The 27,175-nt window shown below is 46.3% G+C and overlaps 1 protein-coding gene across 2 annotated transcripts; it reads right to left on the minus strand.

The window, feature by feature from the left end:
• Nucleotides 1–27,175, minus strand: gatad2ab (GATA zinc finger domain containing 2Ab). Of its 2 annotated transcripts, none has more exons than XM_080835809.1 (11): nucleotides 27,061–27,175; nucleotides 14,995–15,331; nucleotides 11,874–12,000; nucleotides 11,402–11,533; nucleotides 9,658–9,729; nucleotides 8,369–8,497; nucleotides 7,034–7,228; nucleotides 6,299–6,560; nucleotides 5,457–5,896; nucleotides 4,713–4,953; nucleotides 1–1,720 (listed from the first exon to the last, which is right to left on the minus strand). In XM_080835809.1, the coding sequence occupies exons 2-11, from the start codon at nucleotides 15,321–15,323 to the stop codon at nucleotides 1,584–1,586; spliced, it is 2,064 nt and encodes a 687-aa protein (XP_080691935.1). In that variant the 5' UTR covers nucleotides 15,324–15,331; nucleotides 27,061–27,175; the 3' UTR covers nucleotides 1–1,583. The 2 variants fall into 2 exon arrangements, with proteins under 2 accessions (XP_080691935.1, XP_080691936.1); XM_080835810.1 differs by having other exon boundaries at nucleotides 14,995–15,274; nucleotides 27,061–27,174.

Genomic DNA, 27,175 nt, shown 5'->3' on the forward strand with positions numbered 1-27,175 from the left:
CTTCTCCACCAGGAGAATACACACTTCTGCGATCACAGTATCTTCTACTCCCCCAGCCCACTGCTAACGGAGCATCAATAGAGTATGGGTTATTTCAGGAGCATATTATTTCCAGCACTGAAAGCACGGTACAAAGCAGGAGCCATTGGGAATAGTGAGAATACCTAAATAAAGGAACTGGAGATTTAAAAACAAAAAGGCATTGGAATATCCTTCATCTAAAGTGACCTTTTAATAATAATATTCCCACATACAGCACTTACCTAAAGGGAAAGAAACACCACACCCTAGGACTAAAGAATAATAGGTGACGAGGACGCCCTGCCCCTTCTCATGGGTGAGACAGGCTACCATGATCAACGTTCTCAAATGAACCCAGGGTACTGGAGATCCACTGTTTCATCAGACAGGGAGGGTTATACCAACTACAGCAGACAGGGAGGGTTATACCAACTACAGCAGCACCTCTGCAAGAAGAGCTCCAAGACTGCTAACTACCTTCCTTACCTCTTTATCTCTTTCAAAGCGGTGTTTAAAAAATAAACACTTAACAATCAGATGTAAAACCACCTAAACTGTATAACCAGACCTTACAACTTTGACCTTAACGATAGTCTAGTTTAATTAGAATGGAGATCTCTGGGGTCTCTGCTTACAGTATACTGCAGGGAAAAAAAAAGAGGAAAAATCAGCAATACAAAATGACACAAACCTGCTCCTACAGATCTGCTGCCTGGCGATCCAGGTCCCAGGCAGAATGTGTCTTTATACATTTAGAAGTAGAAGAAGTCTCTTGAGCATTTAGGTTTGCAAAGCTAAAGCAAAAGTCTATTACGATTAGGTGGTTGGTCCAACTAAGCCCAAAGACACTCCCTGCCGTTGTGGGTACGTGTGTGTGTGTGTGTGTGTGTGTGTGTGTGTGTGTGTGTGTGTGTGTGTGTGTGTGTGTGTGTGTGTGTACGTTTGTGTTGTCTCGTTTGTGTTGTCTCGTCCAGTGGAGAACAGGAAGCAGCAGAGTGGAGAAGCTAGTAGTCTAGTCGGGCCGGTGTGGGTCCATCTTCAGGGGCTAGTAGTCGGGCCTGTGTGGGTCCATCTAGTAGTCGGGCCGGTGTGGGTCCAGCTAGTAGTCTGGCCTGTGTGTGTCCATCTTTGGTGTGACTGAGTCCCCTGTTGCAGCTGCCCTGAGCTGCCTGAGCATAGTGCAGATGGGTTACTGCCTACGGGTGCACAAGAGGTCCATGTTTCATCTCCTCCTTGTTTGCCTTCACCTCAGAGGCTACGTATCCGACCCCAGCACACACAGACGAGGTGTCTTCACCTCAGAGGCTACGTATCCTACCCCAGCACACACAGACAAGGTATGTTCACCTCACGTGTAGCGCCACTAGCTCAGAGGAAATAAGAAAAGATCGGGTGTGGGAAGAGCTTTTTTTTTTGTTTATTATAATAATAGGTCAATAGCTGGTAATCCAGCAAATGTCCACTCTTATGTTGATAAATCATTACAATTATAGCTACTATTATTCTCTTGTCCAATAAAGGAGGGGGGGGGGGGGGGGGGGGCGGTGGATGGGTTGGTGGTGTTATTTCCAGGTGTTGGCCGTCTGAGAGAGGGAGCGAGACGGGATCATGTCCAGCAGGTACTCGCGCTGGCGATCCACAGCGGAGGAGGAGCTCTTGTGCCCCGTCAGGCTGGGGTTCACGTAGGCCATGGTGACGGCTGGAAGAGAGAAACACAGGAGGCAGGTGAACACAGGTGAGACACAGCTGAGACACAGGGGGCAGGTGAGACACAGGGGGCAACACAGGAGGCAGGTGAACACAGGTGAGACACAGGAGGCAGGTGAACACAGGTGAGACACAGGGGGCAACACAGGAGGCAGGTGAACACAGGTGAAACACAGGGGGCAACACAGGAGGCAGGTGAACACAGGTGAGACACAGGAGGCAGGTGAGACACAGGGGGCAACACAGGGGGGAGGTGAGACACAGGTGAGACACAGGGGGCAGGTGAGACACAGGGGGCAGGTGAGACACAGGGGGGAGGTGAGACACAGGGGCAAGGTGAGACACAGGGGGCAACACAGGGGGCAGGTGAGACACAGGTGAGACACAGGGGGCAGGTGAGACACAGGTGAGACACAGGGGGCAACACAGGAGGCAGGTGAACACAGGTGAGACACAGGGGGCAACACAGGAGGCAGGTGAACACAGGTGAGACACAGGGGGCAACACAGGAGGCAGGTGAACACAGGAGGCAGGTGAGACACAGGTGAGACACAGGGTGCAGGTGAGACACAGGGGGCAGGTGAGACACAGGTGAGACACAGGGGGCAACACAGGGGGCAGGTGAGACAGGGGAGACACAGGGGGCAACACAGGGGGCAGGTGAGACCCAGGGGAGACCCATGGGGCAGGTGAACACAGGTGAGACCCAGGGGGCAACACAGGGGACAGGTGAGACCCAGGCGAGAACCGGGGGAAGTTCAAGGCTGGACACTGCACGGTTACTATAGTAGAAGGGAATGAGATGTGCATTGAATGAACTATAGAGGGGATGTGATGTGACTGCATTCCAGGACAGACTGTTCTGCAACCTGTGTACATCATTTTAAACCGCAATGGGATGTTTACAATGGTTTCAATTATTTGATTTCTCATAGAAAAACACCAATTCCGTGGAGACAGACATAAAGACAATACACCCAAATAAGGAAAGCTGTGCTCAGGACAGTACACTGTGGTCTCGACTGTTAATATGATGCAGTCCTCCATGTCAGGACATGAGAATAGGAAACATATTGAGCAGAAAAACTAAATAAACCTTCATTGCCAGACCCAGAGAGAGCTTCGTACATTTTGTGCGATTAAAAAAATATACACACACTATGCAGTTTTCTTGCTGGACCCATGTCAACATCAATCTTAGCAGTCAAACAAAAACATTGAAACTGCATTGAATGACTTAATCACTGGCAACGAGCTCTTCCCACTGATGTTTATATAATGAGACAAGAGATCAGGCTTTTAGCTAGGATTTTTTTGAGGGGGGGTCCATTTTGTATTTGAAACTAAAGCAACGAAACCCCAGTGACCCAGCAAAACTAGGGGGGTCTGGGGGTATGCTCCCCCATACGATTTTTTTTTTTTTAAATAACCTTTTAAATAGTGTCCTCTAGTGGGTTTTAGGAAGAGACATGAACAACATTTAGATTTATTATATGGCATAAACATATTGAAGACATCTGCTGAGATTTTGTTTTGGATATGTGTGAAGCAGGAGCACCCCTGACCTGGGAGAGAAAGCTTAGGAGCAGCTACTACCCTTTGCCTCCACATATTTATGTGAGGACTCCTTCTCTGCAATGACTGGGATCAAAACAAAGCAGAGAAACCGACTGTGCCTGGAGAATAGCCTAATCAGTTGCCTCCTTTTTTTTGAAAATAACCTTTTAAATAGTGTCCTCTAGTGGGTTTTAGGAAGAGAAATTAACAAATGTAGATTTAAAATGTGGCACAAAAATAAACATATTGAAGACATCTGCTGAGGTAAGTGCTAATTATAGTTAATGTCAGATATCCTCTGTTCAATTTTCAAACTCTCCCTCACTATATGATTTTTTTTGCTCGAGCAATATTCCAGGACAAATGATACGATGCCAACGTGACCGTTTCAGAGTACTTCGTAAATTTCCCAAAAAGCCGAGTCCGTTTCTCTGACTGACGTTACAATTCAAAGTATGTACCTTGTGCTTGGACAGCTCTGTGCCGTTAGGATCTCCTGGGCTATATTAGCATTGTGTGTGGAGAGAAGGCGCTCCAAGTTGTAGGCTTTAAAATGCGACAGTGACGTTTGGCATATTAAGCAGAGGGGGTTTCCATTTCGCTCCGCGAAATTCAGGCAAGAACGTCCAGTGTTCATTTTCATATTTTTGTTTAGCTTTACGCTTTGCTGTATCCATGGCATTATTTCAGTAGCGACTGCTAGTCTGGCTAGTAACTCTCTGAGACTGGGTGCACACATTAGAATGTTTCATGTTTGGAACATTAACGTTACTTGAAGACATCTATCAAGATTGCGTGATGACAAAATATACATGAATAAATACCCCATTCAAATCGACAGCTTTTTGTCTGTATTTCCAAATATATTGCGTGCAAAATATGCATTTTAGATGTTTATTTTACAATATGAAAATTCGATACACCAAGAGAAAAGTCAGTAAGCACTCGAGCTGGAGCCGAGCCTCACGTCAGCCGGCAAAGAGCCGCATGCGGCGCACGTTCGCCACCCCTGATAGCGGTATCAGACTGTTGTTTTACGTGTTACAACGTGAATACGCTCATAAACGTTTGTGAACACGTTTAAAAAAGTTTGACTGACTGAAAACGGGATGAAAAACTTAAGGCGTGTGTAGGGCGTCTGCATAAAAATAGTGCGTCCAATTTCTTATTATTTTAGAACAGTGCGTCCAAAAGACGCACGGACGCATGCCTGGCTAAAAGCCTGCAAGAGATCATGGAACCAAAGCCACCGATTTAGATGACCCAAAGAAGCCACGCTTTAGTCACTTGCTGAAGCTCCACCTGATTGAAACGCGTAATGGACGGGGAAATGAGGGATAAAGAAACGGAGAAAGAGAGACAAAGAGAGACGGGAGACAGAAGGAATGGGGCACTCAGTGGGCACTAGTCAGGCGGGTGGTGCTTACCTGCGCTGAGGGCGTTCTGCTTCTTCCATGCGGTGGCTGCGGGGCTGTTGCTGTTGCTGTTGCTGCGACCGCTACTGCTGCTGCCGCTGACCTTCGACCCCGCCCGCATGGGGTGCTTCCCAGGCCTGCTGGCCAGCGCGGCGGCGTTCACTGCGTTCTGCAGCTGCATGGCCGTGGTGAACGTGTGGCTCACCGCCCGGCCCCCCACAGACCCTGCCGACCGGGACAGCTGGCCTGGACTCTGCACACGCACGCAGGACAACGGAGGACAAACAATTACATCCAGACATGAACTCAATCAGTATCAGCAGGATTAAGCCTTTTGCAAACAAGTTTGGTATGTGGATCAACACATTCTTGACCATACTGAACAGGTCTCCTGACTGATCCTATGAGCACAGGTTCAGTACACATGCAGTGTCAGCGGCAGACATACGGCACAGAAACCCGTACGGTACCTGCTTGGGTTAGGGTTAAACCCGTAAGGTACCTGCTTGGGTTAGGGTTAAACCCGTAAGGTACCTGCTTGGGTTAGGGTTAGGGTTAAGGTTAAACCCGTACGGTACCTGCTTGGGTTAGGGTTAAACCCGTATGGTACCTGATTGGGTTAGGGTTAGGGTTAAACCCGTACGGTACCTGCTTGGGTTAAGGTTAAACCCGTATGGTACCTGCTTGGGTTAGGGTTAGGGTTAAACCCGTATGGTACCTGCTTGGGTTAGGGTTAGGGTTAAACCCGTACGGTACCTGCTTGACGGTGGAGTGGTGGCGGCTGACGGGGGTGCTGCGGTTGGCTTGGGCCTGGTGAGAGAGAGAGGAGGAGCGGACGTGCTTGTACTGCGGAGACACCAGCAGATGATGCTCCGCCTTCACCACGGAAGACGACAGTGAGGAGGCCGAGGAGGATGAAGAGGAGGAGGAGGGTTTGGAGGAGTGGGGCGAGGACGCGGCCTGCTGCAGGATGCGCTGCTCGATCTCCTGCTCCTGCTGCAGTGCCTTGACGAACGCCGCCTTCAGACGGGTGGTGTGCTCCGCCTTCAGGGCCTTCTTCTGACTGGACGCCATGCAGTGCTCGCACATGATGACCCCGCCCTTGTCCTGCCTCCAGCGGGAGGTGAAGTCTGTGCGGCACGCCGAGCAGCTGAACGGCTCCTTGGAGCCCAGAGGGCCCGATCCTGAGGCCTTCCCTAAAACAAAACAAACAAACAAATAAACAAACAAACAAACAAAAATAGGTCAGGCTAACCTGTAATGATGACAAAAACATTGCATTTTATAAAACTCTTCCCAACGGTGAGTGTGTGTGGCAATGAAGCCATTAGCATTCAGCTAACCCATGGACCACGAGCTAATCCCTTGATCCAGTTCTCTTGACCCTTTGTCCATCATGCCATGAAATCTCCCATGGTTACAGCAACAGGAGTGGGAAGATAAAGACATGTCTGAGGTGAGTGTGTGTGCGTACCTCTGCCCAGCGAGTCCAGTAGGTTCTGCACCACCTCCTCCAGCCCCACCAGGTGTGAGTGTGTGTGAGTGTGTGTGCGAGTGTGCGAGTGTGCGTGTGTGCGTGTGTGCGTGCGTGTGTGTACCTCTGCCCAGCGAGTCCAGTAGGTTCTGCACCACCTCCTCCAGGCCCACCAGGTAGATGAACTCGTTGTTGGCGGCCGAGGGCAGGAAGTTGAGCTGGGGTGCGGGGGGCTTTGGCGGGGGGATCTCCAGGAGGGTCTTCTCCAGCTGCTTGCGGAGCGCCAGCTTGGCGGCGGCCTGCCGGGCGGCCGGAGAGTCGTTGATGTTGACGGAGGTGTTGGCCGGTGAGGTCACTGTGGAGCCCTTCAGGTGGGTCGGAGAAGCCTGAGGAAGGATGAGATGAGAGGGTTTAATACCACCTTAAGGCTCTGGAGGAAACATGATGTCCAACAGGAGTCCAAAGGGATCATGAACATGACAAAAAGCACCCCAGCATAATGCTGTTGTTTTAAATGATTCTCTGATTTATTTATTTTTACTTTATGTTATTTTTTTTTTATACTTCTGAGTTGTTTAATGTGTTTTTATTTTTTATTTTGTCTTTTTGTTGTTGTTATGGTTTGTTTATTTATTGCTCTTCTGTATTCTATAGCCTCAGTCAGGGCATTGCTGTAAATTCTCCCTGAATAAACGATGGTAATGAATGAGTAGGCTGGGCCTCTGAGAGAATAAGGGGGGGGCAGACCTGTGAGATGTTGACCAGCACGTTGGTGTGTGTGTGTGTGTGTGTAGACCTGTGAGATGTTGACCAGCACGTTGGTGTGTGTGTGTGTGTGTGTGTGTGTGTGTGTGCAGACCTGTGAGATGTTGACCAGCACGTTGGTGTTGGGGACGTTGGCCACGCGGATCAGGCCCTGCTGGATGATCCTCTGGCCCTGCAGGTTGGGCATGGAGGCCCGCGGGGCCAGCAGCAGGGGGGGCGGCCCGGAGCCCGAGTGGGCCTGGTGCTGCTGCCTCAGGCTCTGGATCTGCTGGGGAGTCACAGAGATGGGCTACGCACACACACACACACACACACACACACACACACACACACACACACACACACAGACACACACACACAGACAGACACAAATGGTGAGTCAAAACCATAAAAGAGCATAGCACTAGCACTCAAACCTTCATTCTAATAAGATGCAGGCAGACTCTCTGGCTCTCTGGCTAAGGTCTTGTTTAAGGACACAGGACATTCTGTGCCTCCTTATGTTGTAAATTATGGCATCTGTGGTAACTAACAGGCAAACTACTCATCCAGCTGGTCAATCATTTAAAAACACACTTCTGTCTACCAATTATATATTATTATTATACGGCTCTTCAGAATGTTCCAAAAAGTACCGTTGATTTGAATGGGCCATCCCTACGTCATACCCATACATTAATTCCTGCTAACAGACCTCTGCGAAAGATAATCACCGCTGTCATTGGCAACGGGTTTTGTACTTCTAATTCACATCTTTCATATCATTCCGCCAGAAGTCCAGTCATTTTAACGCAACAGTAGAGAGTAATTTGAAGTCAGCAAGTAATGGGTTGCTATGCAACACCTGAAACTTCAAAGTTCTATTTGCTTGAAGAACTATTTATTTCTAAACGGGACACATGAAACGGCACCTAAATCATTAAAAAGAGATATGTTGGAGGAATGTCTTCTATCGTTTTTGGCAAGTACCCGTATAATAAGCGGGATAATGTATTGTCCGTCGGTCATTCTACAAAAATAATTCCCTTCGGTACAAAACAACACCCTCCGCTGCGCGTCGGGGTGTTGTTCGCCCCGTCGGGAATTATTTTTGTAGAATGACCTCCGGACAATACATTATCCCTTACATAAAGTATGTATGTATCTATCTATCTGCCTAGCAGACACCATGTAACAGGATGAAGTTAAAACAGAGTTGTTGACATGCTGCTGAGGACTGTGGCGTTACCTGAGCGCCCCTGACGAGGGGTGGCATGACTATCTGAGCGTTCTGTTACCTGAGCGCCCCTGACGAGGGGTGGCATGACTATCTGAGCGTTCTGTTAGCTGAGCGCCCCTGACGAGGGGTGGCATGACTATCTGAGTGTTCTGTGGCGTTACCTGAGCGCCCCTGACGAGGGGTGGCATGACTATCTGAGCGTTCTGTTACCTGAGCGCCCCTGACGAGGGGTGGCATGACTATTTGAGCGTTCTGGGAGCCCATCTTGGAGTTGACATGCTGACCTCCGCGCACCAGGGGGGGTGGAATGACAGTGCCTGAGCTGCGGCCCGAGCTTGCCTGAAAACACACACACAGGACATGTCAGGTCACCTTTAGAGTCCCAGCACTACAATCACTCCTCACACACACACACACACACACACACACACACACACAAGGGCTGAACGATTTGGGAAAATAATCTAATTGCGATTTTTCCCTAAAATATTGCGATTCGATATGCGATTTTTAAAAATGTTATCCTCTTTTTTTTTCTCCAACAAAACTTACTGAATGATTAAGATATGACACAATATTAGATACATTTTACATTTCCCACATTTTACATTTGTATTTAACTGCTCATTACAGAAACAAATCGGTGGCTTTGCCACTGTGCATTTAAGTTATTTAAACAAAGTCAAGTATAAACACAAGGCATGCACTTTTTAAATTGGCCTTATGCAGTAATTGTACTTCAGGGTTAGGGTTAGGATAAGCAGTTTTACCTTAAAATAGTAGCTTTGAAAATTGGGGCGCTACAATGACTTTTAATATGGAGAATCGCCTCTGTGCCATTGCCATACCAGGGTCCGAAGGCAAATTACTGCGTTATGTAGGTGTGCCTGAAGCCGCCTGGTTTTTACTGTCTGCCGAACTAGTAAGTACCTTATTTGCCGTCTTGTGTTGCACTTGCTTGATGATTGACTGTGTTAGGACAGTTGTTGACTAACTAGTTGGTCATAGTGTCAAAGTAAGCACATTTCAAGAGATTTCGCTAGTTTGAGCCACTAGCATCTCGTTAGTGATTAGCAAGTGATCAGTTATGCTGCTTTAAATCACTGTGTGCAAAATTTTTCATCAAAAATAAATAAAAAACTTTTTAACATTTTTTTTTTTTTAAATCACGTTTTTTTTTAAAGTTGCGGTTTGAAAATCGCGTCTCATCATATCGCAATTAAACCGCAAATGCGATTAATCGTTCAGCCCTAACACACACACACACAGTCCACCTTAAAGAGACCCAGCACTACATAGCCTTAGCTTTGGACTTCTTAGCTTCTATAGTATTCTATAGTATTCTATGGTCTTCTATAGTCTTAAATGAGCTTCTATAGTATTTAATGAGCACAGAATGATGCCACAGATAGAAGCCCTGAGTGTATGTTACCAGCTAAGCCTCTTTTCCCCCAAAGCAGGAGGGCTTGACATGGGTGCAAGGAGGGGAGAGTACTTACCTGGAGCTGCCCTTTGCTGGATGGGACGCTGCCTCTGACCAGGGGAGGAGGAGTAGCCACTGAGTTTATGGGCTGGGAGACAGAAAAGGGAATGGGGGTGAGATGAGAGGAATCCTGTGGTGTGTAGCTACTGTACCTTCTGCATGGTGCTATCTTTCTGGGTGTCTGTGTCTGTGTCTGTGTCTGTGTGGTACCTTCTGCATGGTGCTATCTTTCTGGATCTGTGTGTGTGTGTGTGTGTGTGTGTGTGTGTGTCTGTGTCAGGCACGTGCAGAGGGGGGGGCTAAGGGGGCTTGAGCACCTGCCCCTTTTGCCCTTGATGCCCAAAGTGCCCTTTTGTCAGAGTTTTTTTTTTTTAATTATTATTATTTTTTTTTATTTGAGTGTGAAGTCCATCTATGTGGCCCAAAATAATAATACATCTACCTTGGTCGGTCACATGATCCACAACGTGCCCTCACTCTGCCCTGACGTGCCCTGCTGACCGACGCCTCTGATAAGTTTCTCTGGATCTCCCGTTTTCTAGGTAAGCCGAGTAGCCTTGTGATGCCAAATGTACCATGATGACTCGGGAATAACTCGGTGTAAAGTTTGCTAGGGGCTTATATGCCTCTCTCTTGTACGTCGCTTTGAACAAAAGCGTCTGCTAAATGACTGCATGCAAATATGAGCCAAAAATTGTTGATGAACTCCGGTAAATAAACTTGTCAATGTATGAAGTTTGTATCGTTTAATATCGAGCGTGGTCTTTAAATCTGAGAGCATTTTCGTTCATTTCACGTCATGAATTTGTATTGGTTGGTGAATTTTGGTAACGTTATTTCATATCAATCAGAGAGAGAGAGAGAGAGAGAGAGAGAGAGAGGGCCAGATAGCGAGAGCGAGCAGAAGTCTTTGAGCAGAAGAAACAAGAGGACGAGTGCGAGAACTTAAACTGAAACACAGGGAATTTCTGATAGCAACAGTGTATTTGAGTGCGACAACTTAAACTGAAACACGGCATTTCTGCAAGCAACAGTGTATTTGAGTGCAGACAATCCGTTTTGAGCAGGATCTCTCCCCCCCTCTCTCTCTCCATCCGCTCACTCCCCCTCTCACTCTCTCCATCTCTCACTCCCTCCCTCTCTCTCTCCATCCATCTCACTCATTGAAAATTGTATGTTGAAATGGACCCACATTGACTATAAACATTGCACCCTTTTGCCAACTTTCATACTCACAGTGAAACACAGCTGTCTACAGTACTTGCTGCCTGTAAAATTATAGTTTAAAGGCCTTGTTCCCATATAGTTACCCCACTCATTTAAAACCTAATGAGTATTATTATATATGCACCTGTTTGTGAAATGGATGTATTTGTGTGTATGTGTGTGTTTGTGTGTGTGTGTGTGTGTGTGTGTTGGCAGCTGTGGAGACACTGTAATGTGTCTGGGTGTATAAACCAACCCCTTGTGACAACACTGTCCTATAGTGTGAAATGAACTCAGCGTCACACTGGTGGAAATGACCGTCACACCAGTGGACATAGGCTATAGAAAAGGCCTAGATAAATACATTTTTACAAATCCGTGCTACATGTGCCCCCTTTTTAACTTTGAGCACCTGCCCCTCCAGAGGTCTTTGCACGGCCCTGGTCTGTGTGGTACCTTCTGCATGGTGCTATCTTTCTGGATCTGGATCTGTGTGTGTGTGTGTCTGTCTGTCTGTCTGTCTGTGTGTGTGTGTGTGTGTATGTGTATGGTACCTTCTGCATGGTGCTATCCTTCTGGATCTGACTCTGCCGGAGCTTCTTGAGCAGCACCAGTCTGGCCTCCTGCAGACGCAGCTCCTCCTTCAGATGCTTTATGATCCGCTCACGCTCCTCTGGACTGCTCTTCTGCGCGCGCACACACACACACACACACACACACACACACACACACACACACACACACACACACACACACACACAGGTGTGAGTACAGGTGTGCACACACACAGGTGTGAGAACAGGTGCACATACATGGCTATATTTGACCACAGACTTCCATATGAATTATTATATTTTTTATATCAACTAAAGGTGCTTTTCTACCAAGAGTCAACCCGTCACCTGTGCAAACACTCACATCCTAACTCCAGAGCACCGAGTGAGTGTGAGGGCAGCTGTGTGAGTGAGAACAAGAGGACAGCTGAGGTGTGGTGCTTTGTGCTGCTGCGGTGTGCTACTGTCTTACCATGAGCATCTCCGTGTCCGCCTTCTTCACACTGGGGCTTAGACCGTTGGTGATTGGACTGGAGGGCTCGTTGTCCGACAGCACAATGACATCATCGGGCGTGGGTGGCCTCTCCTTCTTTATCTCACTGAGAGAGAGAGAGAGAGAGAGACACACTCATCACTATTGCATCATGAAGGCTTGGGCTAGATCACCATCAAATCAACATTTCTGCTCATGTATAGCTAACTGCACCAAAGGATGACCGCTAGATTAGAACTAGAACTCAGGTCTGTGGAACTTAGAACTAGAACTCTCAGGTCTGTGGAACTTAGAACTAGAACGCAGGTCTGTGGCACCTCAAGAGGATTGACAGGTCATCAACAAACTAGTATTTAGCAGATGCTTTTGTCCAAAGCAGCTTACGAAATATAAAAAAAACTTTTCAAAACAGATAAATACTACAATAAAAACTAAAAAAGGCAGTAATACAAATAAGCCTAATGCAAAATATTTCAAGATAGAAAATAAGGTACCAATTTACAAGTACAAGTTGAGTAGGCCTCAGGCTAATTAACTAATTAGACAGATGATTATGGTCTGTTAAATGTACAAAGTTTAATATATTTTATGACAAAGTGAAGCCGCAAGAGGGACAGGAGGAGGATCCATGAGATGGAGAGGTAATGGTCAAACACATGTAGAGGAACAGGAGAGGATCTGGAGATGAGATGGAGTGGTAATTTGACTTGTCGCAGTATCGCGCGGCCTGAAATGCTTGATGTTCGCCAACCATTCATGCAATTTTAATTATTCATTTTTTTTTTTTTTTTTATTTATTAATAATCGATACTTGCCGTCAACAATCGATGCAGTAGATTGTGAATATTAGAATCGCGATGCATCGTCATGACGATTATTTGGCACACCCCTACTGCAGATGTGTGTGTGTGTGTGCGCAGGAGGCCCCCCTCCTGAGGCCTGAATGGATGATGGGAGGAGATAGCCCCGCCCCTCCCCCTCACCCAATCTGGCCTGCCTCATATCAGGCTTTACCATCTCTGGTGAGGAGCGGTTTGGGGTGTGTTTGTGTGTGCGTGTGCGTGTGTCGGCTCACGTCATACCAGTTGTTTTGTGACTCCACCCAGAGACTGCCAATGGCATCAGAGGCCTGGCAGAGGCCATGAGTGGGGAAAGGAAGGGAGTGTGTGTGTGTGTGAGTGTGTGGATTTGGCGGGTGTGCAAGGCTTAAATGGCAAGCCATTGAACACGGACACAAAGACAATACCTTCAGCTCTGGCTGTGTTGCAGAAACATAACAGCATATCAACAAGGATGCACTTTTTCCAAACACCCTAGCAGACACAAACTAGACTCTTCTACATCATAATGTTTTTCTCAGGCTAGCAGACACAAACTAGTCTCTTCTACATCATAATGTTTTTCTCTGGCTAGCAGACACAAACTAGTCTCTTCTACATCATAATGTTTTTCTCAGGCTAGCAGACACAAACTAGTCTCTTCTACATCATCATGTTTTTCTCAGGCTAGCAGACACAAACTAGTCTCTTCTACATCATAATGTTTTTCTCAGGCTAGCAGACACAAACTAGTCTCTTCTACATCATAATGTTTTTCTCAGGCTAGCAGACACAAACTAGTCTCTTCTACATCATAATGTTTTCTCAGGCGACACTAGTTGCCTGAACTCTAAACACCCTTAAGGCAGAGAACAAATACACAATAATAAGAAATGTGGCAAGGGTATGTTTGTGATATGCAGGGTTAAGGTATGTTTGTGATATGCTTAGGGTTAAAGTATGTTTGTGGCTGATCAAGTGAGTGAGTGAGTGGATGGTGTGTGAGTGGGGGAGGGGTTAAGGTATGTCCGGGTTGAATGAGTGTGGGTTAGGGTTAGGGTGATCCGAGTGTGAGTGTGTGAGTGAGTGAATGGTGCGTGAGTGGGGGATGGGTTAGGGTTAGGGTGATCGAGTGTGAGTGTGTGAATGGTGTGTGAGTTGGGGGTTGGGCAATGAGAGAAGGCAACACAGTGGCGGGGGGGGGGGGGGGGGGGGCTTTTGCTTCACCTTCTCGAGGGCTGCTACCACTTCCTGTGTGTCCCGCATTGCTCACTCCAAAAAGAGATCACATGACTCAAGTATTGCTCTCCGTGATCACATGACCCTCTCCCTCCCTTTTTTTCTTTCTTTAACTGAGCCCTCTAATGGAAACCATGGCTACGGTCGGTTGGAACCAGTTTGTGAAAACCAGTCTTCATTTTGTGAAGTGAGCCGTAGTTCAGGTGGAGCAGCAGCAAATGGAGCAGCAGCTGCTGTTGTTGTTGTTGTGGCCGCGGGTGCCACTGCTGGGGCTAGGACTGGGGGATGTGACTGGGGCCTACAACTGGGACTGGGGCCTGTGACTGGGGACTAGGACTGGGGCCTACGACTGGGACTGGAGCCTACGACTGGGGCCTACGACTGGGCTGGAAGAGGAGCACCAGACCAGCGCTGTGATGCGAGAATAAAGGCAGAGCACACTGCCAACACTGCTGATGTCATAACCCTCTCAGACGCGCTCAACACTGAACATCTAGACACACCGTCACCAAAGGCCCAAAATAACTGCATCAAACTCTCCTCAGCCTCAAGGACACTGACACTATTAATAGCACCGTCACAAAAGAAGAGCTGGAAATAAGTTCTGAAATCCAGTAAATCAAAAGGCTCACACTGCAGATGGTCTTCCAGAAATGTTAGGATTTGTTTGTGATTTCTGGGAAAATTATGTTTAAATATCAAATTGAAAATGTAGGCCTTCTGTGTAAAGCCTGGAAGTCTCAGCTTGGACATGAGGTAATAGCTGAGGGACAGATGGGGCTTGAAAAGGCCCACTTATTCAAAGTGTCGAATGACAGAAAAAGTTTGAGAACCACAACCACTGCCCTAGGAGGACGAGTGGAAGACTGCTGGTGGGGTCTAGGCTTACCTCTTGGCCGTGCTCATGTACAGTACACTGGCTAGAGGTGCACTGGCTAGAGGTGCACTGGCTAGAGGTGCACTGGCTAGAGGTGCACTGGTTAGAGGTGCACTGGCTAGAGGTGCACTGGCTAGAGGTGCACTGGTGGGGTCTCCTGGCTTACCTCTTGGCCGTGCTCATGTCCACGGGCTCGTCTCCCGTCTGCAGCTCCACCTTGATGGTGGCTTTGACCTCTCCGCCCTTCAGCAGGCCGCTGACCTTGGCCGCGCTGGTTACCGTGGTGATGTCCCCGAGCTGGAGCCCGTCACCATGGTCACCATCGAGCTCCTCGGAGGTCTCCATCTTGAGCCGCTTCAGCTCGGCGTCCGAGGGCGGGGTGTCCTTCTCCAGAGCCCGCTTCTGGCTGCGCGTCCGCCGCACGGCCTCCTCTGACATGGTGTCACCTACGGCAACAACACAAGCTGAGTTCACACTCACTCCCTCCTCCGACATCGTCTCACCTAGAGGAACAAACACAAGCTGAGTTTTACGTACACAGACACACACACACACACACACACATATTGAACAGAGTACACAGATATCACACAAGAACGGTTTTGGATGCTTTTTGCAGCTTGGAGGGCCCTTTGCGCTTGTACATCTGAGAAGAGCCGCAGATCTTTCACATGTAGTTTAAGCACACACACACACACACACACACACACACACACACACACCTGAGATGAGCAGCAGATCCTTCACATGTAGTTTAAGCACACACACACACACCTGAGATGAGCAGCAGATCTTTCACATGTAGTTTAAGCACACACACACACACACACACACACACACATCTGAAATGAGCTGCAGATCTGTCACATGTAGTTTAAGCATTTTCAAATGTGTGCCCTGGGTGCCTTTACACCTCAGAGTGACTAATCCATATTCAGATGCATGCAAGTCCCTGCTGAAGATTAGGGGTGTAAATCACACCCATCATGGCGATTCGATTCAGTATCGATTTCCTGACCCAACGATTTGATTATTTTCGATACTCATGAATACACCACGATACGATTCGATTTCGATTTGATTCGATTAATTTGTTCTTTTTTTAACCTTACAGGCTAGACAATGTTTCAGATTTGAAATAAATCAATGAAAGCTGTTATATCGTCATGCATTTTATTTGAGAAACAACAGCCAATAACAGAAGTAGAAAAGTTGTACTCCACCTAGGCCTATGACAACCTCATTCACTGAAAAATAATAATGCCCCTGTTATACAGTGTGGACACATGCGTCCAATTTCCGATATCAGTCCGATTTAAATTGGATATTGGACACATGTGACTCCCCAGAACTAGATTCATTGTGTCCAACTTGAGTCCGACTGGACTCCGATGTAAACCCCCAGACACACGATTCGATTCCGCTGGTAATTGGACTGGGCGCGCATGTGTCTCTCGTATCTGATTCAAATTGGACAACAACAACTTTTGCACGTGCTTGAGATCGTGCCCACAGACATATACATGCATCATATATAATGTATATGATATGATAAACGCTGCTAGACGCTCAGTTCTTGTGCTCCCTCTCATTCACGTTGAAATACTGAAAGCGAAAGTGAAACTTAGAAACTGGAACGCAACTGTTTGGGACAGAACGCGCTAATTCAGTGAACAAATATTTTCTCATTACTTTTCCACCCGTTGTTAGTCATGTAATCCATTCATATCGATGTGAATCAATCAATACTAATACAACTTTAACTGTGGTGTGTTTTTGTTTCATTTCACAACGTATTTACTGTATAATCAACGGTTTTGTTTCATTTCACAACGTATTTACTGTATAATCAACGGTAGCAGATGTAAACATTCCGCATTTGATTTGAACTGATCTAGTTTTGTCACTTCCATGTGCTTTGAGATAGAACAGTTAACCCCCCATGGAGACCCCATGGAGAGAATCGGATAGGATCGGAGTGCTGCCATCATGTGCCCGCACTGATAGATTCTGAAAGGCCTTGCATCAAAAAGTACTGTACAAAGTACAAAGTGTTAAGTAACAAAAATAGGCCTATACCACATTCACTATAGAATAACAATACTCAACAAAATCAGTGCAAAAGTGCACTAGCAGCAAACGGTAACAAAAAATAGGCCTGTAGTTAATTCAATTTAAAATGACAATGCTCCACAAAATGAGTGCAATGAGTGCAAATGTGCACTAGTAGCAGCAAATGGTAACAAAAAAATACCCCTGTAGGCCTACTTCATTCACTATCAAATAAAAATACTCATCAAAGTGCACTAGCAACAAAAAGTAAAAAAAAAAAAAAAAAAATGTTTTTTTTTTTTTTTTTTTTAAAATCGATACTCTTGCGGACGTGTCGATGCATCGTATCGTCGGCTGTTGGATCGATGCATCGATGCAAAACGATTCTTTTTTACACCCCTACTGAAGATGCAGGACACAGGCTTACAGGAACAAAATATTCACTTGCTTGAACGCACACGCACACAGACACACACAGATCAGCCTTGTAAGTCACCAAATGCTCATCCTGTGTACAGGCTTATCCAACAGAATGGGGGTTTGAATTAAATAAAAGGTTTTGTTTATTCAAGAACAGGCATTCCAAAATGTAAATGAAATAATTTGCCATTGTGCAAAGAAGAACTATTTATTTGGATTCAAATCATTCTGCAGCCTCAGCCTGATGTTCTGGGTCTCCCAAAAAGTCCTTCTTAGAATAACCTGTACGTCTGTGAGGATGCTTTAGTCATCTCAGTGCTCCCTCTTCCCTTCTGTGATGTTGCTTTAGTCATCTCAGTACTGCCTTTTCCCTTCTGATGGACACAATGGGGCCTGCACATGACAAGTGGAAGATGCAGATGCTCCTTACAGACTCTCTTTGCACTCCTGAACTTCCACGTGAACCCTCTGACAACAGCATACAGGCAGGTTACAATCCACATCAAGAGGGGGGGGGGGGGGGGGGGGGAAGAGAGAGAGAGAGAGAGAGAGAGAGAGAGAGAGAGAGAGAGAGAGAGAGAGAGAGAGAGAGAGAGAGAGAGAGAGAGAGAGACTCCTGCTCTTCCTCGTGAACCCTTCGATAGCATCCAGGCTACATTACCCACATCAAGAGGAGAGAGAGAGAGAAGCAGACAAAGACAGCGACAGAGAGAGACTCCTGCTCTTCCTCGTGAACCCTTCAACAGCATCCATCCAGGTCACACTGCCCACATCAAGCCTCCTCTTGCTACCCAGCAATGCAAACTCAAACCAGGTCATTCTTCTGCTGTTCATGGCTAGATGCCTCCTAATAAGAGAAACTCCACATAGGTAACACGACACAACTTATGACTGACTGGGAATGTGTTATCTGTTCAACGTTGTTTTTGCCTGATACATAAATAGATTCATTTCATAAAGGGGCTCATGACATCATCAGTCAGAGACATTCTGATCATGCACCTGGCCCATGCTAGCAGAGCACATTTGCATCCCTACATAGCCAAGGCACACACACCATTTCATACAGAGAGATTTGGCCACTGTCTATTTAATGTTTAATAGATACTGTATGAATTGAAGACAGAACTTGAACACTTTTTTTTTGTGCACCATTAGCTCACAATATGCGGCACAGCCTAACCTTTTCCTCCATTATGATATATCTAATCAGTCTCATCAACATGTTTTGCCAATTGTTAATCTGCTCAGCATTTTGGGCAGATGCCCAATGATTCAACACTCTAGATCCCTCTTTAATTTCAAACAACTCTTACTCTACATGAGTCTGCCACACACACACACACACACACACACACACACACACAGTCATACACACACACTGACACACACATCTTCTGTCTGATAAAGAAAGCTGACTCGAGGTCTTTTTCATCCCCTGTGACATCAGGGATCCACATGACCCTTCCCAGGATTCCATGGGACACACAAAGCACTTCCCTGAGAACCGGTTTGAACTGGTCTGTGGGCGAGAGAAGCTCAGGCAGGTTTTTAACCCCTGGAGAGACGGTGCTGGCTGCAAACGCATGCGCACACACACACACACACACACACACACACACACACACACACACTTCCTGTGTGTGTGACCACACACACACACACACACACACACACACACAGGTCTATGTCTGCTAGGGAGGTGAGGCATTAGTATATCAAAACAAAAGTCAGCCTGACGTGGCTGATGTCGGCCACTTACAACCAACAACAGGAAATACAGCTGAACAGAGGCCGCAGCAGTACAACACACACGTCTCTGTTAAGGCAATGTCTGGCCTCAGAGAGCTCATAATTTGTTCCCTGTATGGTATTTTCTTTCTGGTCAATGTCATAGTTAAACACAGCAAACAACCCAAGACCCGAGAATGTGTCTGACAACACGTGGCCACGTTTAATACACTGCTTCTAAAACATTCGCATTAAGCATACTCCAATTTTCAAGGCGGTGTTTCAGAGCAGACAAGTCTATAAGAAGTCTATAACTCAGGGGAAGGAGGCTGGGCTCCTCTGCGCGCGCGCACGCACACACACACACACACACACACACACACACACACACACACACACACACACAGGGCTGTCTAAAGGAGTCTATAACTGAACGCACATATACTGGACTGTCTACTGGACTGTCTATAGGAGTCTATAACAGAACGCACACATATGCACCCATACTGGGCTGTCTAAAGGAAGTCTATAACTGAACACTCACATATGCACATATACTGGGCTGTTCCTGGTTCAGGGTGGAGGTTTTGGATGAACAGCTGAAGGAGGGGTGGGGGTAGGGGCGTACTGATCTGCACTCCTCTACTAGTTACTCCTGAGCCTAGAACATTTATCCACACACACACACATCTCCACTGATACTGATCTCCACTCCTCTACTAGTTACTCCTGAGCCTAAAACATTTATCCATGTCCAGACAGCCCACCAGAACAGATCAGAGCAGATCACTGAAATTGGATCCACAATACCAAACAGGAAATGCTTATGTTCATGATGACGTCAGGATACATTTAGAAGGTCCTTAGCTGATTTGACTTGCAGGACTGCAGAAGGGTGATGCGTTACCGTGGTAACTCATTGGATGTGCAGGCAGGGTCATATGATCAGTGCCATATAAGGACATTATCTGATCTCAGCTCTATTCTGAAAGATCAGATCTATCTGATCTCAAGCGCCAGCTCTATTCTTAAAGCTCAGATCATACACGCCGGTTCTTCTGGACACGACAGAGTCTGCACTTCTACAGTCCAGACTTTGCATAGCGGGGCATGCTTGACACAATCATTACATATTTGCATCCAAACGACTTCTTGAGCCATGGTTAGTGCAGAGCTGCAGTCACACAGGTGCTTCTTGAGCCATGGTTAGTGCAGAGCTGCTCTTTCACAGGTGCTTCTTGAGCCATGGTTAGTGCAGAGCTGCAGTCACACAGGTGCTTCTTGAGCCATGGTTAGTTAGTGTAGAGCTGCATTCACACAGGTGCTTCTTGAGCCATGGTTAGTGCAGAGATGCATTCACACAGGTGCTTCTTGAGCCATGGTTAGTGCAGAGCTGCATTCACACAGGTGCTTCTTGAGCCATGGTTAGTTAGTGCAGAGCTGCATTCACACAGGTGCTTCTTGAGCCATGGTTAGTGCAGAGCTGCATTCACACAGGTGCTTCTTGAGCCATGGTTAGTGCAGAGCTGCTCTTTCACACAGGTGCTTCTTGAGCCATGGTCTCTGCCTTTCTGGCTGCCGTGTGGAGCGTCCCTCCTCTCTCTCTCTCTCTCCCTCTCACTTTTCAAATCCTCCTTCTCTCGTTATATAGATATTTCAAATTGTATGTGATCATTAACATTATGGACCTTCTATAGAATACTTACTTTAAAAAACAGATCTGTTCTGAAAACCAATACCATGTACACTTCACACACAGTCCCTCTGTACTGATGTTCCTTGAAGACATAGGCTGACTGATAGCTTTCTGCTGAGCATATCTAAATGACTAAACGCTGGCCTGGCTGTAACGCATACACAAATGTATTTGTTGATGTTGTTTAAGGCTTGCTCATGTCTTTCTAGCAAACAGGATTGGATTGATCCCCATGCTTTATTAATGGCCCTGGAATGCCTGACCGCAAGAGTGCTGAGGACTGGTCTGGCTGCACTGGTGAATGGATGTGAAAGTGCTCCTGCTCCCCTTGAGAGGCCCTTTGCACTGATAAGACAGCCTCCCCTGGCTGGGGAATAGACAAAGAGCAGCACCACAGCCTGCCCTAGGGAATGGACAGAGAGCAGCACCACAGCCTCCCCTAGGGAATGGACAGAGAGCACCACAGCCTCCAGGAACTATTCATTATGCGACACTTGGAAAGCAAAGCTACGGAGATGAGGCCCAGTCAGATACAAGATGGATAAAAAGCATGAAAACAACACACAGATCCATGCCACCCTTTGATCTGGGAAAGCCACAGTCCGTGTGGCAGCACCTCATCTTTGGCCAAACAAGCTTTAATGAACCAACAGTCCCATCCAGTTCCATGGCAGCCTAGGTTGATCTTACTTCCCCTGGGAATGCCTTCATAATGCGACGCCACAGAAGCACTCTGTGCTCGGAGTGGGACCAGGCTAAAGCAGAGACACACACTCTGTGCTGGGAGTGGGAACAGGGTAAAGCAGACAGACACACACTCTGCACTAGGAGTGGGACCAGGGTAAAGCAGACAGACACACTACTCAGTGCGGGCACATGATGGCAGTACTCCGATCCGAGCCGATTCTCTCCATGGGGTCTCCATGGGGGGTTAACTGCACTATCTCAAAGCACATGGCAGTGACAAATCCAGATCTTGGCCGTGTCAGTTCAAATCAAATGCGGAATGTTAACATCTGCTACCGTTGATTATACAGTAAATACGTTGTGAAATGAAACAAAAACACACCACAGTTAAAGTTGTATTAGTATTGATTGATTCACATTGATATGAATGGATTACATGACTAACAACTGGTGGAAAAGTAATATGAAAATATTTGTTCACTGAATTAGCGTGTTCTGTCCAAAACAGTTGCGTTCCAGTTTCAAAGTTTCGGTTTCAGTATTTCAACGTGAATGAGAGGGAGCACAAAAACTGAGCGTCTAGCAGCGATTATCATATCGAAGACATATATGATGCATGTATATGTCTGTGGGCAGGATCTCAAGCACGTGCAAAAGTTGGAATCTAGATTCGAGAGACACATGCGCGCCCAGTCCGTTTCCCAGCGGGATCGAATCGTGTATCCAGGGGTTTACATCGGAGTCCAGTCGGACTCAAGTCGGACACAAGAAATCTAGATTTGGGGAGACACGTGTCCAATTTCCGATTTAAATCGGACTGAAATTGGAAATTGGACACGTGTGTCCACACTGACTCTGTGCTCGGAGTGGGACCAGGCTAAAGCAGACAGACACACACTCTGCACTAGGAGTGGGAACAGGTTAAAGCAGACAGACACACACTCTGTGCTGGGAGTGGGAACAAGCTAAAGCAGAGAGCCTTCAACAGAATCTTTCCAAGGCCACTGCGGCCCCACTGCAACTAGATCTAGTGTACTAAATGCCCATCCAGATCTACTGTACTAAATGCCCATCCAGATCTACTGTACTAAATGCCCAACTAGATCTACTGTACTAAATGCCCATCCAGATCTAGTGTACTAAATGCCCATCCAGATCTACTGTACTAAATGCCCATCCTGCCCCTTTGTTCTCCTGCCTCTGGTCGCCTGGAGGATGAGAGTGCCCCTTATGGCTGGGCATTGCATATCAAGGGTTAAGCCTCTGCCATTTTGACGCCACCGATCAGGCCATTAGGGTGTTACCTAACAAAATGGACGTCTTTAACCCTGCGGCTGCTGGGGGCTCCACCTGGTCCACTGGCCTCCCTAGCAACAAATATGACAGCAAGCACGAGGCCAGGAAGTGGAGCCAATTTGACACACGTGAGCACAAAAGAATGCTCTCTCTGTTTCACACACACACACACACGCGAAGAAGCAAACACTTACAGAGCAGGCACCCCTCCCCCACCTCATGCACACACACACACACACACACACTGACACACAGACACCTCAAACAGGACTGCACGTGCCCAATTCCTGTCTCTAGTCTAGATCGCTACTTTAATATATTATCTGCGTGAATCTACAGCTGAACAATTATATGTAAAAAAATAATGTCATTAGTCATTTTAGAAATTATTTCTAGAATTGATCTAGCAGTGTCCCCTCATTGGCCAAGACAAGAGTTCAGATCGAATTAAATCCTCAATAAGAGGATCTTTGTAATACTATCAAAACGTAGACTGACTAAGAGCTTGATGGCTTTTCCTTTAATTAGTTGCGATGGCAGATGTTCTGAGTCTAATGAATCCAATACACCGGATCCAGACAAGAACTCAGGCCTGCTGTGTGCCTGTGGAGAGGAGGGGACTGAGTGGACACTGCTTTTACATGTTTCAACACCAATTTATGCGACACTTTTCCATTTCTCTGGCCTTCAAAAGCAACCAATCACATTAAAATCCATCATCCCCAAATCAGCTGGCCATACTGACAAGAGAACATTTCCTGCTCTGACCTTGAGGGGTTTTAAATGACACTCTCGAACATCAAAACACTAAGCGAAGCAGCACCTTTATCAGCTGGTCTACCTGCCATGGCGATCAACCTCATAATCCCCTCAGAAAGAGCACTACCACCGTCATAACCCGATGACCTCTCCTCTCTACCTGCCATGGCGATCAACCTCAGAACCCCCTCAGAAAGAGCACTACCACTGACAAACCCGATGACCTCTCCTCTCCACGTGTGAACACCTGGCATTATTGTGCAGCATGTGAACAGGAACCATGACCAAGCTCCTGTGGGGGTGACGTCACTCCTGACACAGGTGGTCCATGTGCTCTCCCTGGATGAATGCCTTGATGTTGCATTCATGTTGCCGTAGCACTGAGGGTTCCAGAGTTGCCATGTCAGCGCTATCCATCCAAAACAGACAGTGACAAACTATTGTTGAGAGTCACACTAGAAAAACATGACATTGTTTTCACCGCTTTTCTTACAACTGGATGCAAATGTATCTTAACCCTATAGCAATTATTGCATTGCATTTCTAAAGGACTCCCTCTAAATGGGCAGTGCCATGTCACAAATGTGCTGCTTGTTGAGTTATTTTGAAGCCTGCCATAATTTCCTGAGGTGTGGGCCCTTGTTCGTCTGACAAGTCTGACACAAGGTTTCGGCCTTAGCATGCTCAGCAAAAAGGGCAAATTTCTGTTCACGAACAGCCCCTGAGCATATGGAGATTGAGAACTGTGAAAATTCAGGGGAGTGAAATAAGTACCTCCTCTAGGGTTCACACTTATGAGACACCCCAAACGGCTGGATAGTGCTTGCAGTGATATAAGGTCATTTAAATCAGGAATTAGCAACTTTATACTGACCACTGAACCTTTAAGTAATCCTATTTTACAAAATCACTTGTTTAACGGTCTAATGCTGGGGCTGCCGTTTGAGAAATAAATCTTTTTTTTTTCCAGGCTCACAATTGACGGCACAATCGAAGACCATAACATAAGACTCCATTCCTTGTACCACGATGAGATCAGAGAGGCTGAAAGGGCTGAATAAGGGGAGGTTCCTGTAAATATTCACACCACCGGGGAAGTGGGCCGGAGTTCCTATAGTGGAAAAGTGTCTACAGTCATCCTTAAGGTGCCTACGGTCATCCTAAAGTTGCCTTTGCTGCCTGTATCGAGTAAGCCTTTGGCCTAATCAACATGGAGCAGAGTGACCACCATGGTCCACAGGGATCTTGACAGGAGTAATGAGACACTTCCTGGTGACTGTGTAAGGTCAGAACATTGGGCTTAGAGACTGACTGAATCATCTGGCTAGCTACATGTCAGTTGTCTGTTTCCTGATATATCACTTAGCCTACTGGGTGCAGCAAACACACAGATCCACCTCCTCATAATCAGGCTGTACCCTCTGAGTCTTCGCTAAGACCTGTATTTACTTCCTCTTTTCCCGTTGTACAACACCACCCAGATGACTTAAGGTTAATGTAGCCTTTGACTAGCAAACATTAAACTAGCCCCGTCCTTGCACGAGGGAAATATACAAAATTCCCTAATGAGCAGCTATACTGAGGCTCATGAGGCATATTCTTACCTCACAACGGTGTCTTTTAGATATCTGCACCAACTCCAATAAAATCCTTCTAACAACAAGAGTCCACTAAAATACTCTTTGCCGGGATACCCTTTCGAGGGAGATAGCCATCTTTCATTAGACAGCATTTCATGACTGACTATCAGAAAGTGAATACGGTTTTAAAAGTAAAGTCCTGTTTTTGAACAGGTTTTGGGAAATGGCTAAAGTGCACTGTAGAGTCTGCAGTATTCCAGACAGGCAACAGAACATGGCGATTGGGCCGGAGTCAGCAGTGACATGCCTGTCTGACTGCATTACTCTTAAAGGCTTTTTCATAGGGGTCACCACTCCAGATGCAGCTCTCCATGACATTCAAACCAAGACGTCCCCTTCATTCGCTGCAGGGTGTCAGGTCTCTCTCCTGGACGCTTAACCAGCGCTGATAAAGCTCTCATTACACCCAAGGCCAATTCTTCACATTGATATCTACTGGCACTTGGTATGAAAGATAGCCACCGGGATCTGGGCTTGCATCTAAAGCTCTGCCACAAGGATAACGCCCATTCCGAAACTCAACTAGCACGGGTACAAAGTTTAAAAAGTAACGATATATGCATTGTTATATAGTGTGTTGACGATGAAGTACTTCCTACAGGGCTTTCATATAATCATTGCGCAGAGGGTTACATGACGAGAGTGAACAGGGGTAAGGTTAAGATCAACAACCAACAATTAAATATATGATTATTCACTATAAGCTGCTCCACACACAATAAGACACTAAGAGAAGCATCGCTTCTTCACAGATATAGGGTAAAAACAAAACTTGATAGACTTTTATTATGATATCGATACCGGTAACTTCCAGTCGAGTTAAATCGCTCAACCAAGGAACCATAAACAACCCCCCCCCCCCAATCAAAATATTTTAAGAAGGCCCATTGCCATCGACAGAGATGGATAAACATACACAAAAAGAAAAATAGCAACAGCAAACATACACCGAAACATTTAAACGTTAATAGAGTTTTGATTGGTGGCAGTGACTGACACTCAAACGCTTCCCCATAGAACGTAACGTTAGCTAGCGGCACCTAGATAGCTACCCGGCTAACTTATTTGGCAATAATATTAGAGTTTAATTATTCTGAAAAGCTATCCATCATTTCACAGTAACTTTATTGCTACATTAAGATACAATCATTTAGTAAGTAAGCTTACAGTAGCAAACAACCAAAAGGGCTAACGGTAGCTCACTTGGCTAACGTTAGGAAGCCAGCTGGCTACTTTTACTTAGCCACAACAGCCTCAGCTAATGTTATATGCGGGTGTTGGTAAACTTCATCCATCTCCCTGCAAAACTTGTTTTGTTATTAATTATCTATATATTTTTTCAATTTATAACGACTGCCTGGATATGTATATCTCTGCTGCTTAAAGTAGCGTTAACTTATGTACACAGTTAACTTATTAGCTAAAATATTAGCAAGCTAGCTAACGTTAACATAAGTCCCGTCTTCGGACACTCGGTCGGCTTGCCAGACAGACAGACCGACAGACACTCTGTAACAAACAATCGTGGGATTCATAGCTAATTGGGTAACGTGAACTCGATAGCTTACAAGCAACTTAAAAGGCAGTTTAAATAAACTTGACAGATTTCAACAAGCTCATAGTATTTACAAACCAAACAGACTTTTAAACTGCTTTAGACTATTACGTTTTTGAAGACTCTTCGGAAAGAAACGTCGGTTTGTTCTTAGCCATCAATAGCTAACGTTAGGTGTATGGCTAATTACACCAGTGTGCCAGACAAACCATTGGCTACCTAGCATCTTATCGATGTGTTAGCTACCTAGCTAGCTCGTTAGCGGACTAGCTAGGTGTTGCTAGCTAGCTTGCCAAGTAACGTTACGTTGAGGACTAGGGAAACTTATAATCTTCGAGGTCATTTAATTAAAACCCAACTTGTTTTCAATCCAGCATCACATATAACTGAACTTACGGAGAAGGAGTGATGATGCAGAAGCTTCCCTCGAGACTTTCCCACGCGTTCCGAGTAACTATTTACCCCTTAGTTCGGTGTAAAAAATCCCGGGGATCCCCTTTCAGCCCTGCCC

The sequence above is a fragment of the Sprattus sprattus genome (assembly GCF_963457725.1).
Source record: "Sprattus sprattus genome assembly, chromosome: 3".
Taxonomy (NCBI): domain Eukaryota; kingdom Metazoa; phylum Chordata; class Actinopteri; order Clupeiformes; family Clupeidae; genus Sprattus; species Sprattus sprattus.

What these genes read in the sequence shown, in the direction of transcription:
- gatad2ab (XM_080835809.1), bottom strand. Translation starts at nt 15,323, where the DNA reads ATGTCGGAGGAGGGAGTGAGTGTGAACTCAGCTTGTGTTGTTGCCGTA. An exon ending in CCCTCGTCAGGGGCGCTCAG is followed by an intron (nt 7,229 to 8,368) that starts GTAACAGAACGC and finishes GTGTGTGCGTAG; the next exon opens with CCCATCTCTGTGACTCCCCA. An exon ending in TGCTGGTCAACATCTCACAG is followed by an intron (nt 6,561 to 7,033) that starts GTCTGCACACAC and finishes ATCCTTCCTCAG; the next exon opens with GCTTCTCCGACCCACCTGAA.